A 12,637-nucleotide genomic window follows, 5' to 3' on the forward strand; every position below is an offset into this window, starting at 1 on the left:
GATCAGGCCTGAGAAATTTTCACTTACTAGATTACAGACCTAGAAAGTAGGGATACTTACTATGTTTAAAGAAATAAAACAGGATTAAAAACAAGCATGAAGCAACAAATTATGAAAAAGACAAGGAGTTTTAAGACAGAAACAGAGGCACCTGGGTGGCTCAGTAGGTTGAGTGTCCAACTCTTCATTTCAGCTCAGGTCATGATCTCAGGGTCTTGAGATCAAGCCCCACGTCAGGCTCTGTGCTGACAGAGCAGAGCTCCTCTCTCTCTGCCCCTCCCTCTGCTCACACTCTCTCTTTCAAACTAAATAAACTTAAACATAAATAAATAAAACGGAACGAAGGAGAAATAACAGGGATGAAATTATAATAATGGAAATTTAAAATGCAACATATAGCTCAATAGCATATTAGACACCAGTGAAGAAACAAGAAAACGAGAAGATCTAATAAATAAATATAAATGCTTCCAGAATATAGAGGAAGAATATAGAGGGATATAGAGGAATGTAAACTATTAAGTTGATAATAAATAATGGCATATGGAGGAAGAAGGCCTGCATCCTAACATATATAAAATGAGGAAAAATTGTAAAGGGATAATAGCTGAAATTTTCACAGAATGTATTAAGGACACCAAACCATACTCAGCAAGCTCCCCCAAAACCCTAGAGGATAAATAGGAAAATTTCAACCTAGCCACAGAACAGAGAGAAAAGGCAGATTACCCGGAAAAAAAATGAGTTTTAGATCAAGAGCCAACCCTTTGAAAACAGCAATGCAAGGCAGAAGAGGAAATACTATCTTCAGTGCACTAACTTATCTAAAAGCCCTCCATGTCATGCCTTAGGAAAAGCATCCTTCAAAAGTAAAGGCAAATTAAGTCACTTTCTGACAAATTAAAGAGTTTTACCATTAAAAGACTTTGGCCAAGGGAGCCTAATAATATACTTGAAGCAAGAGTAAAATCATCAGAGACAAATGTGTAATACCCAAAAAGGAATGACTAAATGAATGTGCAAACATATACACATATACACATATCTGTAGTTTGACTCAATAGTAATAGCTAATTTGTGACATTAAAAAGAAAAAAAATACAATTAATATATCACACAACACTAGCATACAAATTAACGGAAGGTGATTGGTGTTCAAGTATTTTTAGGTCTATGTTCTTAGGTTCAAAACACAGGATATTGCTTATTTTTGTCCCTTTTAGGCAAAAATTAAATTTCCTTTTTGAGTGTGTACATGCTAACTTTCTTTTCTAAGATCAGAAAGGGAAAATGTGTTCCAAATTAGTAAGTAAGGAAAAAAGTGAAATGAGAAATTAAAAATCTACCCAAAAGAATTTAAGGAAGAAGAGGAAGAAGGAGAGGAATAATACAGAAAAGGAACAAAGAGCAGAAGGGTGGGTGTATAAAGGAAGATGAACACAATGGAAGCAGCATAAACTACTTGAAAATTCAAAATGAAATGTCAGGTACAGATTCCAAAACGTTTTTACAGTGGCGATGAAAACATAAAACTACCAGAAAATGACAAAGACTATCAGATTTGTTAAAAAAGAGCATTTGTATACTATTTGTAATAGATCTTCCTAAAACATAAGAAAAAATAAAAGTATGGGAAAGTATGGATTGTGATGGTGTGTGCGTAGTTGCACACATCAACGTACTTAAGTCTATCAAATACAATAGAGAGGGAAAGTCTCAGAAGAATGCACGGAAGATTATGCTGTTTACAGGAAGTGACAAAGATAAAACCAAATAATACACAAATTAAGAAGACATATATGGTGAAACTATAATGAAAAGAAAAAACAAAGATAACCCCTAAATTCAAAACAGCACTAACCACAGTATAGTGGGAGAACGGGACATAGAATTAAGCAGGGATGCATGGAAGCTTCCAAGTTACAAGCCTTATTTCTATCTTAGCTTCACAGGTAGGCAAGTGGGTGCTTGTTTTTCTCTTATCACAATGTCTTTACTACATGTTTAACGTTTTACAAAAATCTAATTTTAGGGGCGCCTGGGTGGCTCAGTTGGTTAAGCATCCGACTTTGGCTCAGGTCATGATCTCACAGTTTGTGGGTTTGAGCCTCGCATTGGGCTCTGTGCTGACAGCTCAGGACCTGAAACCTGCTTCAGGTTCTGTGTCTCCCTCTCTCTACCTCTCCCCAGCTTGTACTCTCTCTCTCACTCTCAAAAATAAACATTAACAAAAATTTTTAAGAGATAAATAAAAATACATAAAAATTTAAATAACTATTAGCAACTTCAAAATTATCGGTCTTGACTTTTTTCTCCAGATCATGTTAGTATCAATGAGTATGTTGATCTCATTGCTTGCCACAAACTTCTTTGTCTCTTCACACAAGTGGTATAAGGCACAAAATATGTGTCAATTCTAAAACGAAGCTCTTCTATCAGCTTTGTGTTTAAGCACAGAAAAACTAGATTCTAAACATGGCACTGATCAAATGGAATAAAGATCCACAAAGGCTGCTCAGTTGCTTTACGGTAAACATTTTACTGCACGTTTTTCTTAAAGTGATTTTTTGGAAGTTACAGTTATTACCTTAATCAAACCTAGTTCCAAAACCCCTTAGAAATTTAATGAAAAGATAATGTTAGCAAAAAAAAAAAAAAAAAAATTAAATTCTTGTAAACTTCAAAAAGCACATGTTAACTATGAGTAAAGGAAAATAATGCCTAAGATTAACACGAGACCTGATAGATTGGATTTTCTGAGCCAGAAATCGTGCCCTTGACAGCTACATCAAATTGAGAAAATGAAGATACATTCTGTAATTCATTTGCTATCTGCATAGATGAGTATGGACAAAAATGCTTGTTATCAATCATAATAATGTTAGTGTCTACTTTTTTACGTTTCCACCTCAACGTGTTCAATAGCTGAAACATAATTGTTGCCTATGTCAAGATCCACTAACAGTTATAATTGACAATTTGAAGAAGCTGGTCTTTTCCTAGTGTTCCAAAGCTAAAGCACTGTGTCTTTTAGCTTTAAACTGTCACCGAGAATATTGAATAATCAATAAAACTTCAAAACAGAAGAACTTTGTGGTCTTCAAATCAACTCTTCATAAAAGGTGGCAAATAACATGATATTTAATGCACTGGTTTTCACATAATTCACTGTCTGGAGGGTAGAAGGTTGACATGGCTCATAATTGGTAGGTAGCGTTTCAGAAGCAGATAAATGATTCTGCAAGTATTGCATATCTAGATGGGGGTGGGGTGGAGGGAAGGGAGGTTTTCTTCTTGATCCTTGACTTTTTATTTAAATAAAACTCAATCCCAAACCAATATTGGAGAACCATCATTAATCAGTTCCTGTGTTTCTTTTTTCAAATTTATTCACAGACATGGAAGAATTTTAACTCTGATTTACTCAATAATACTACAGGGCTAACAACGATCTCAAAAGATTCTTAAAAGAATTTTAATTATTTTTCTCTTGAAATTGAGTCACACACTATACATCAAAAAATATGAAAAACACACTTTACCAGCAGACACAAAACTAATAGAAAAGTCCAAAGATTTGAACATAGGCATAAATTCAACTTTTACACATCCAAAGAAGCCATTCCACTAACTGGAGCACTGCACACAGAAATAGTCTTGAGTATCTTCTCAATTTTCTCTCTACATCAAGTGCCACAATTTCAGAAAAACTTCTCCAATGGTAAGATTTCTATCATTTATAGGGAAACATCGATAGCTTGTGGATTCCTGGTAATATAGCAGGTAATATAGCAGTTTAAGGCGAAATCACATATAAATGTATCCGCTGTAATATACATGAATTCATACATAAAAGTTTTCCTTTTGCTATCATAGTCACCTAATCAAATTATGAAGATAGCAGGAAGGGTCTGCTTCTAATCAAATTGAAAAACCACAAAAACAACCATTGCTCAGTGGTTGCCAGATAAACTAAGACATGGAGTGCATCTCTCCAGTCAACCCCAAAATATCCTTTTGCTACATTTAAACTCCATAAGTACAGGACCTGGATCTGCTTTGCTATTTACCCAAGCCCCACAAGACAGGGCTTTGTAAGTATTAGGTGTTCAGTAATTATTTTTTTAAATGAATATATTAAATAGGTACAGATTCAACTGGAAAGCAGAGTTCTTCATGTATGATTATACCTGCCAAATAAATTCTCAATTCAACTCAGTGTCTAACAATAGCCAAGGTAAAACTGAAGGAAGCTCAAATTAAACTTCATTGTTTCAATTGACAAGTCTTCACTGAGTACTTTTTATGTACTGTGTGCTATGAGTGGTAAAGAGAAGTAAGTAAGACATAGCAAGTCCTGGTCTCCTTCCCCTCATTAAGCTTACAGCCTACAAAACAAGCTGGATGTGGGGAAATATGGAAAAACAAAGATAAAGTTGAAATATACTTTGTTTCCTCTTCATGCTCCTCAGTTAAACCTCACTCACTTCATGTCTCAACAGGTAAGGTCTTTTTGTTTTAAATAGGTGTACTGTGAAGGATTTTTTCATACTGTAGCCAAACTTCAGAAGTGTCCAAAAAAGTAGTAACAGAGCAGACATCAAAGAGATTCTATTACATATTATTAACCTCTGTAGTCATTCTAGCCCTGACAATTATTTATACACACACACACACACACACACACACTTTTCAAAAATTTTTTTTAATGTTTATTTATTTTTGACAGAGAGAGAGAGAGACTGTGCAGGCGAAGAGAGAGAGGGAGACACAGAATCTGAAGCAGGCTCCAGACTCTGAGCTGTCAGCACACAGCCCCACATTGGGCTCGAACTCACGAAGCATGAGATCATGGCCTGGGCCAAGGTCAGACACACAACTGACTGAGCCGCCCAGGTGCCCCTCAAACACACATATTTTACACACATCTAATACACAGTATTTTCTTATGCAAAAACAAGCATTCATTTATTATACAAAAGAAGCCAAAACTGATCTACCTCAGACCCTTACAGCTCTGAAATTTTATGACTGCTCAGACATTTCATAACAACTTCTGCTTGAACTTTTTCAAGAATATTCTGAGCCTAAAAGTCTAAAACTTGATTTATAGAGACATCTCTATTAGAGTTGCTGGATCCAGGGCACCTAGTTAAATTTGGATTCCAGATAAATAAAATCTCACAGTGTCCGTATATCTGAAATTCAGATTTCACTCGGCATCTTGTATTTTGACTCACTACATCTGGCAATACTAACCTATGTGCTCCTATAAAGACATAATTTCCAATAAAGGATGAGTTAAATAATAGTATTTCTTTGTGTGTCAAACAAAAATCAGCCACTATATATACAATACCAAAATTCGCATGTAACTCAGCCATGTTACATTGATAGTTTTTGATCATGATGATTTTCTTTTAAAAAAACACCATTTCTTCACATTTTTAAGGAAAAAAAGAGTAAATTTGTTCTTGTTTTTAAGTCCCCAGGCTATGTATCACTTGGTAATAAACACAAAAGTACTGATGGCATTATATTACATTATGCATACAAACATTAGATACTCAGTTTTTACCCTGAGACACCATTGAGGTATACCACCCAGGAACAGATACTATAAAGAAAGTGTTAAATGAAAATAACAGATTAAAGACATCTGTTTAATTTACTAACATGCCCTGATGATGTTCAGATAGATGAATTACCTGACAGGATTACTAGTCAAAGATACGCGGAGGGACTCCAGGCATGTGACAATGTCATCTGCAGACCCCATTTTCAGTTCATGGATGAATTCCTGAGGTGAGATCTGTCGCCTACTCTTAAGACTTCCCTGTAATTTAAAGAAAAAAAAATTTATCTTCATTAAAGCACTATCAATTACATTAATCCTATCTTTCATATAGCAGCTGCATGCAACTACTCCGAGCAGTCTTACTTTGCAGGAATGATTCCTCTGCTCACAAATATAAATTATCATCTACGATATTCACCAAAGATGAAACACCAAAAGGTTTGCAAATTAAAAGGACTTTCTCAGGGTGCCTGGGTGGCTCAGTTGGTTAAGTATCTGACTTCAGCTCAGGTCATGATCTCACGGTTGTGAGTTTGAGCCCCGCGTCGGGCTCTGTGCTGACAGCTCAGAGCCTGGAGCCTGCTTCAGATTCTGTGTCTCCCTCTCTCTCTGCCTCCTCCCCGGCTTGCATTCTGTCTTGCTCTCAAAAATAAATAAACACTAAAAAATTTATTTTAAAAGTAAAAGGACTTTCTCAAATGCAAAATATCATGGAAAACAATGAAGTGTGGAGACATACATATCATAGGAAATATCTGAAAATAGAGTAATCTATTTTAGGCACTTGCAACATAAAAATCAAAACTCAATACAAGAAAAGCCCTGTTAAAACTAATCTTCTAAGCACCACAAAAAAAGCCTTGAAGCTACTGACTCAACTACCAGTAAGTGCCTAGTTCTAAGCACAATATACAAAGAGATGATCAAAACCTAAGTCTGGAAGGAGAAATGCAAGCACAGTAGTAATACTTTCTGGTGAATCTAATTCCTGCAATACAGTACCTACCTAAGGACCCAGAGGAGGAATCCCTAACTTGGTGAGCAGATGAGGGAAGCCCGAGTAAAAGCGCAAAGGGAAGTCAGTTAAGGGGACTGAGAATTAGGAACTTCTTCCAGACTGAAATAGGGCACATGTGTACAACCACAAAGAAAACCAGAAGCACTTATAGCCAAAGATATCAGCCAGATCAGGGAGGGACAGAGCACCGCTAATCAATCAGATTTTCCAGGGCAGTTTTGGAAGGATCACTCTGGCAGCAGTATAAAATGCAGATTAGAAGAGCTGGAGTTCATTCATTATTCAACATTTCGTGCCTACTAAGTGTCAGACACTGTTTGAAGTGCTATACAGAGAACAGTCAATAGGAGACAAACATCCCTAGGTACATGGAGCTTTCTTCTCCATGGAGAAGAATAAAGCCAGGCAGTCAATAAATGAACTAAGCAGTTAAAGTAGTTGCTTTGTAGCTATGGAAAAGTGCTACAGAGAAACATAAAAGCAGAGAAGTAGAATAAGGAGCACAGGAGGTGGTTTGCAATTTCAAACAGTGTGGTCACAGAAAGACTCGCAGAAGAATCTGAAGGCCTCAAACTTGAGTATTAGAATAAAGGTGTGAAGGACAGAGAAGTAACCATACCTGTAACTGAAAAGTTGTAATGGAAGGGACTGTACCCTCAGAGGCCACCCAAAGAACTCTGATTTTACTTTCAGATGAGAAGCAACAGAAGCAGCAAGACTGGTTAGAAAGGCACAAACATAGTCCAGAAGGAAAAAATGAAGCAGCATGAACAAAGTCCAGAACTGAATCTACTTAAATTACGGATTACACATCCAAGGGGAAGGAATTATACATGTTCAAGAGCAGATTAGTTGGGGTGTCAGGAAATCAGATCCACTTTTTTTAAATTTTTTATTATTAATTTGCCATAATATTGCCCAAGAAAACACTTCCAATAACACAAAACAAATTAGCACAGGAAAGACAGAGGGTTTTCATCAATAGCAGAGTGGTTATTTACCAAAAAGAAAAACAAAATTGAGCAAAATCTACAAAAATAAATTTGAAAGGAGAAATGAAATGATTTAGTGAAAATAAACACTTTTGAAATCAGTGACTGTTACGTATTATTAAAAAGAATACATTCAACTTGTACTGACAGCATTTTCGGTATCCTTTTCTGCTTTAAATTACTTAAGTATTGCCTGTTCAACACAGAAAATTTGGAAATCAGAAAAGCACTAGGAAAAAAAAGTGCCTCAAAATGACTCTTAACTTGATATTTCTCTTTTAAGTGTTTTTTCTCATTTAGAATATGTAATAGTCCATATACATTCATAAACACATGTACTTTATTTTCAAAAATATTATGTCATACAGATTGTTCAGTAGGCTACTTTTATCTTTAGTAATATTTCATGAATATATCCCACATCTTAAATGAAAATTTTTTTCCTGGCTACAGACTGTTAACATACCATTACTTACATAATTTAGACCCATATTATTGGGCGCGTAGGTTGCCCAATATACTTTCTTGGTATCTTAATTTGTCAAGTTTCCTGTACATGCTGTCAATATTTTTTTAATGCTTACTTATTTCTTTTGGGAGAGAAGGTAAGTAAGTGAGCACACGCATGCAAGCAGGGAGAGAGGGAGAAAGAGAGAGAGAGAGAGAGAGAGAGAGAGAGAGAATATGAATCCCAAGCAGGCTCCTCACTCTCAGAGCAGAGGCCTATGCAGGGCTTGATCTCATGAACTGTGAGATCATGATCTGAGCCAAAATCAAGAGTCAGATGCTTAACCAATAGAGCCACCCAGGTGATCCATCAGGTCAATATTTTTATCAAAATATGTATCAACAGAAGTTAAACTAGATCTTTTTGTAGTACTTTCTGAATTTATCACTGAAATAATTATGATATGGAGGGATCAAAATACACCAAAGCTGAGATCAACTGGTTCCTTTCAACAAAAAATGGGTAAGCACATATAGTCAATACTTTTAAAATGTAAGAATAAAAAGCAATAAATGCATTTGAATAAAAATAAAAGTGATCTAGGGGCCCCTGGGTGGCTCAGTCAGTTAAGCAGCCAACGTCGGCCCAGGTCATCATCTTGCAGTTTGTGAGTTCGAGCCCCGCGTCAGGCTCTGCGCTGACAGCTTGGAGCCTGGAGCCTGCTTCGGATTCTGTGTCTCCCTCTCTCTCTCTCTCTCTCTGCACCTTCCCAACTCATGCTCGCACTCCGTCTCTGTCAAAAATAAATAAATTTTTAAAAAATAAGTAAATAAAAAATAAAGGTGATTAAAAAAAAAAAAAAAAGTAATCACCTGCCCCACCACTTAACCCTATCTTTCAGAGGCCATCACTTTTAATTCCCTTAACTGTTTCTTCTGATGGTTACTTAATATGTCTAAATAACATGTTTACTCTGATTTTCTTAAACTTCTAAGTTTTCAATATTACCTTTGACTTCCATTATGAAAGATAAGGAGCTAGTTATATTAAAACAATGGAATATGTACTCTTCCATCTTCTGACTATAGTTATAAGTAAACTCAGTTGAACCAGAAGATGCCAATTCCATGACATGGAAGCTGACTGAATCCAGGCTCTATGAGATCCAGAGAGATTTTTGGATCACTGAACTTAGTAATTCTTTAGTTTGTTTCATGACACAAAATAGGACATCATATGCCCCCATTCATAAAGTCTTCCAGCTACTATAATTCCCACGTTGGTCAAACCAACTCATTGGTGCCCCCACAGTAGTGGAGATGCGAGAAGCATGTTGGATCTTCCCATTCCTATTCAGTTTTTTACTGGAGGTACAAACTAGTATGGCAAGGCAATAACGACAGCAACAATAGAGATTAGAAAAGAAGAAGAAGTAAGACAGTCTCTACTTGCAGATGAAATTATCTACATGAATTCAGCAAGATCACAGAATAAAAGCTCAACCTTTAAAAAATATTTTTTTATTTCTAAATATTACTAGTAAGTGAGAAATGAAATTTTACAATTTAACACTTCAAATAGCATCAAAAAAAGCCCTCACAAAATAATGAGGAAAATTTTTAACAAAAGAAGATAAATACCTATATGGAGAACTACAAATATTGTGAAGAGGTATTAAAGAGGACCTAAATCAATGATCTTATGCCAAGTTCATGGGTCAGAAGGCTCGGTATTATTAAGACATTGTTAAGAAATACATTTTCTGAAGGACAATGTATATATTCAATATATTCACCATCAGAATCCCAGCAAGTTTTTCAGAAATTGAGAAGCAGCTTCTAAAATTTATATGGAAAAAAAAAATTTATATGGAAATGCAGGAAACCTAAAGTAGAGCAATTTAAAAGAATAAAGTTGGGGGGATTTTTCCAATTTCACGATTTACTATAAAGCTACTAAAATCAAGTTAGAATAGTAGAAGCATCAATAGAAAAGAATCCAGAAATACACTTGCACCTATGTAGTCAATGATTTTCAACCAAGGTGTTAATGTAATTTAATAGGGTAAGAAGAATCTCTTCAACAAATAGTGCTGGAACAACAGGACATCCAAATGAGAAAAAGTGAACCTAGACCTTAGACCTAAATGTGCAAGCTAAAACTTAATGTCTATAAGAAAACATAGATGAAAAGCTTCACTACCTACGGGAACGCAAAGATTTCTTAGGACAAGAGGCACTAACTAGAAAATTATTCATAAATTAGACTTCATCAAAATTTAAACCTTCAATTTTTCAAACAACTCTTAAGATAGTTTTATTGAGACAATGAAAAGGAAGCCACAGGCTAGGGGAAAATATCCATAATACAAGTCAAGAAGTGTGCAGTCCGAGTCTACATAACGTAACAAGCTAAATGAGCCTGTTACTGGTTCCTGAATGGCGGCAGAAAACATGAGTCTGCAGTTAGAGACAAAGGGCTGTATTATGCCTGTGTTGGTTCCCTGATCCACCAAGTCCCACAGGGGCAACACAGGGCTCCCTGATGGATGATCAACGCCTCCACATGCCGTAGAATGCATTATAGGATACTGAGCATGGGGAACTCACCAATTTTAAAGTGAACAATAACAAGCCTGCTCATTGTCTACAGGGAGACATAACCACCTTTCAAGGCAGCTCACTGCAAGCACAACCCTGAGAAATGGATTCAGTAAAGAGCAGTCAAGCCTTCCATTCTTGGTGTAACTAGAATAAATATACAGAGGTACTCAGGAACCATGGCAGACTGCCTCTCCCAACAATAAATGCATCTCATAAAGATTTGTATTCAGAACTTTCAATGAAGTCCTACAACTCAGTAGTAATAAGACAAATAACCCAGTTTAAAAAATGATCAAAAGACTTCATCAAAGAAGATACATGAATGGCCAATAATCACATGAAATAATGTTCAAGATGATTTGCCACCAGGGAAATGCGGTTTAAAACCACAAGTGAAAAAAACAAAAACAAACAAACAACTCACCACGAATGAGGTAACACTTCACATCCCCTAGAGAGGGGAGGATGTGAAGCACCTAAAAGTCACCTATACTACTGGTGGAAACGTAAAATGGTGTTGCCACTTTGGCAAAAAGTCTGGCAGGTTTTTTGTTGTTGTTTTTTTTTTTTAAAGATAAATGTACACTGACCAGAGGACTCCGCAATTATACAGCGAGGTATTACGCAGGAGAAAAAACAAAACAACAAAAATTCATACAATGTTCAGAGGTGTTTTATTCATAATATTCAAACACTGGGAACAACCCAACTATTCATTGAGTTGTGGTATATCTATTCAATGGAATACTGTACAACAATAAAAAAGACTCACTCATAATGCAACCAGATAGATGAACCCACCCCCGCCCAAAAAAAAAAAAAAAACTGCTGGGTTAAAAAAAGCCAAACAAAAAAGAGCACATAATATATGGTTGTATGTATATGAAAGACCAAGACCAACCTGTCAGTCCTTTGTCCTGCTCCACTCTCTAGCTAACAGTATAAAAGCAAACGTGTCAATAGTTTTTGTTGTATTTGGGTGGAAGATGGAGGTACAGACAGACAGCATCTTAAATGGGGCAGCAGGTAGACTTCACCAACAAACACTGGGAAAGACAGAATAATTTCACTGGCTCAAAGTAACTCTTTATTTCAGCCATAGAAAGTCTTCCAGTTTGAGCAATTTATTATCTAAAAACCTCCACCTTTTTGCCCGAGATTCTTTCCTCTTAACACCCTCCCCTTTCACCCAAACTGTCACAATCACTACTGAATCTTTGCACAAGCCTACTCCCAGACAGCACATCTGGGCTGAGACTCACTTCCTGGGATAGGCCTCTTCCGAGCCACAAAAGGGGAATCCCCCGTCCACGGATTCCTTCTTCTTAACACTCGCCACTCTTATTTATTGTATAGAGGATATTGTGAGCATCTACTCTTTCCAGACATTGTTTACATGATGTAGACACAGGTGACCTAAGTGGTAGCAGAAGCAGCTATTGAAGAGTTCCAAGTCTGAGCAAATGACATTCTCCTAAGAAAATAACATTCAGCAAAAACCAGAATGAAGAGGAGAATGAAACATGTTTCAAGCAAAAGCAAAAGGCAGGAAAGAACTAGGTATATTCAAAGGATGGTAAAACGACACCTCAAAATCCCAGGAAATGACAGAGTTGAACAGGACAAGAGAGACACAACAAGCTGGTATTGGAGGCAGGGGATCAACAAACAGCCGCCTGAGTGCGAAATGTTTTTGTAGGACTCCCGAGCTAAGAGTGTTGCTTACATTTTTAAACGCTTGTAAAAAGGAAGAGGAGGAAGAGGAAACACTGACACTGGCAGAAGTAACTGAAACCCTATGTGACTTGCAAAGCCTGAAACGTTTACTGTCTGGCTATTTAATACAAAGTTCTCTGGTCTCTGATGGTGAGGGCTTCAGGTTTATTCTGAATGGATGGAAAACTATTGGCAGATATCCAGCAGATAAATTCTAAGATCTATTAAAATCAAAAAACATTTTTTTTTTTTTACAGAGTACACCCAAGTGGGGGAGATGGG

At 36.4% G+C, this 12,637-nt stretch overlaps 1 protein-coding gene across 1 annotated transcript in view; it reads right to left on the minus strand.

Annotated features, from left to right (window-relative positions):
* The window catches only part of DIAPH3 (diaphanous related formin 3), a 504,750-nt gene that overhangs the window by 387,265 nt on the left and 104,848 nt on the right, over positions 1-12,637 (minus strand). The window contains exon 5 of the mRNA XM_042927440.1: positions 5,709-5,836. Within this exon, the coding sequence (XP_042783374.1) occupies positions 5,709-5,836 (128 nt within the window). The remainder of the gene's footprint in view (positions 1-5,708; positions 5,837-12,637) is intronic.

Source organism: Panthera leo, chromosome A1 (genome assembly GCF_018350215.1).
Source record: "Panthera leo isolate Ple1 chromosome A1, P.leo_Ple1_pat1.1, whole genome shotgun sequence".
NCBI classification, from domain to species: Eukaryota; Metazoa; Chordata; class Mammalia; order Carnivora; family Felidae; genus Panthera; species Panthera leo.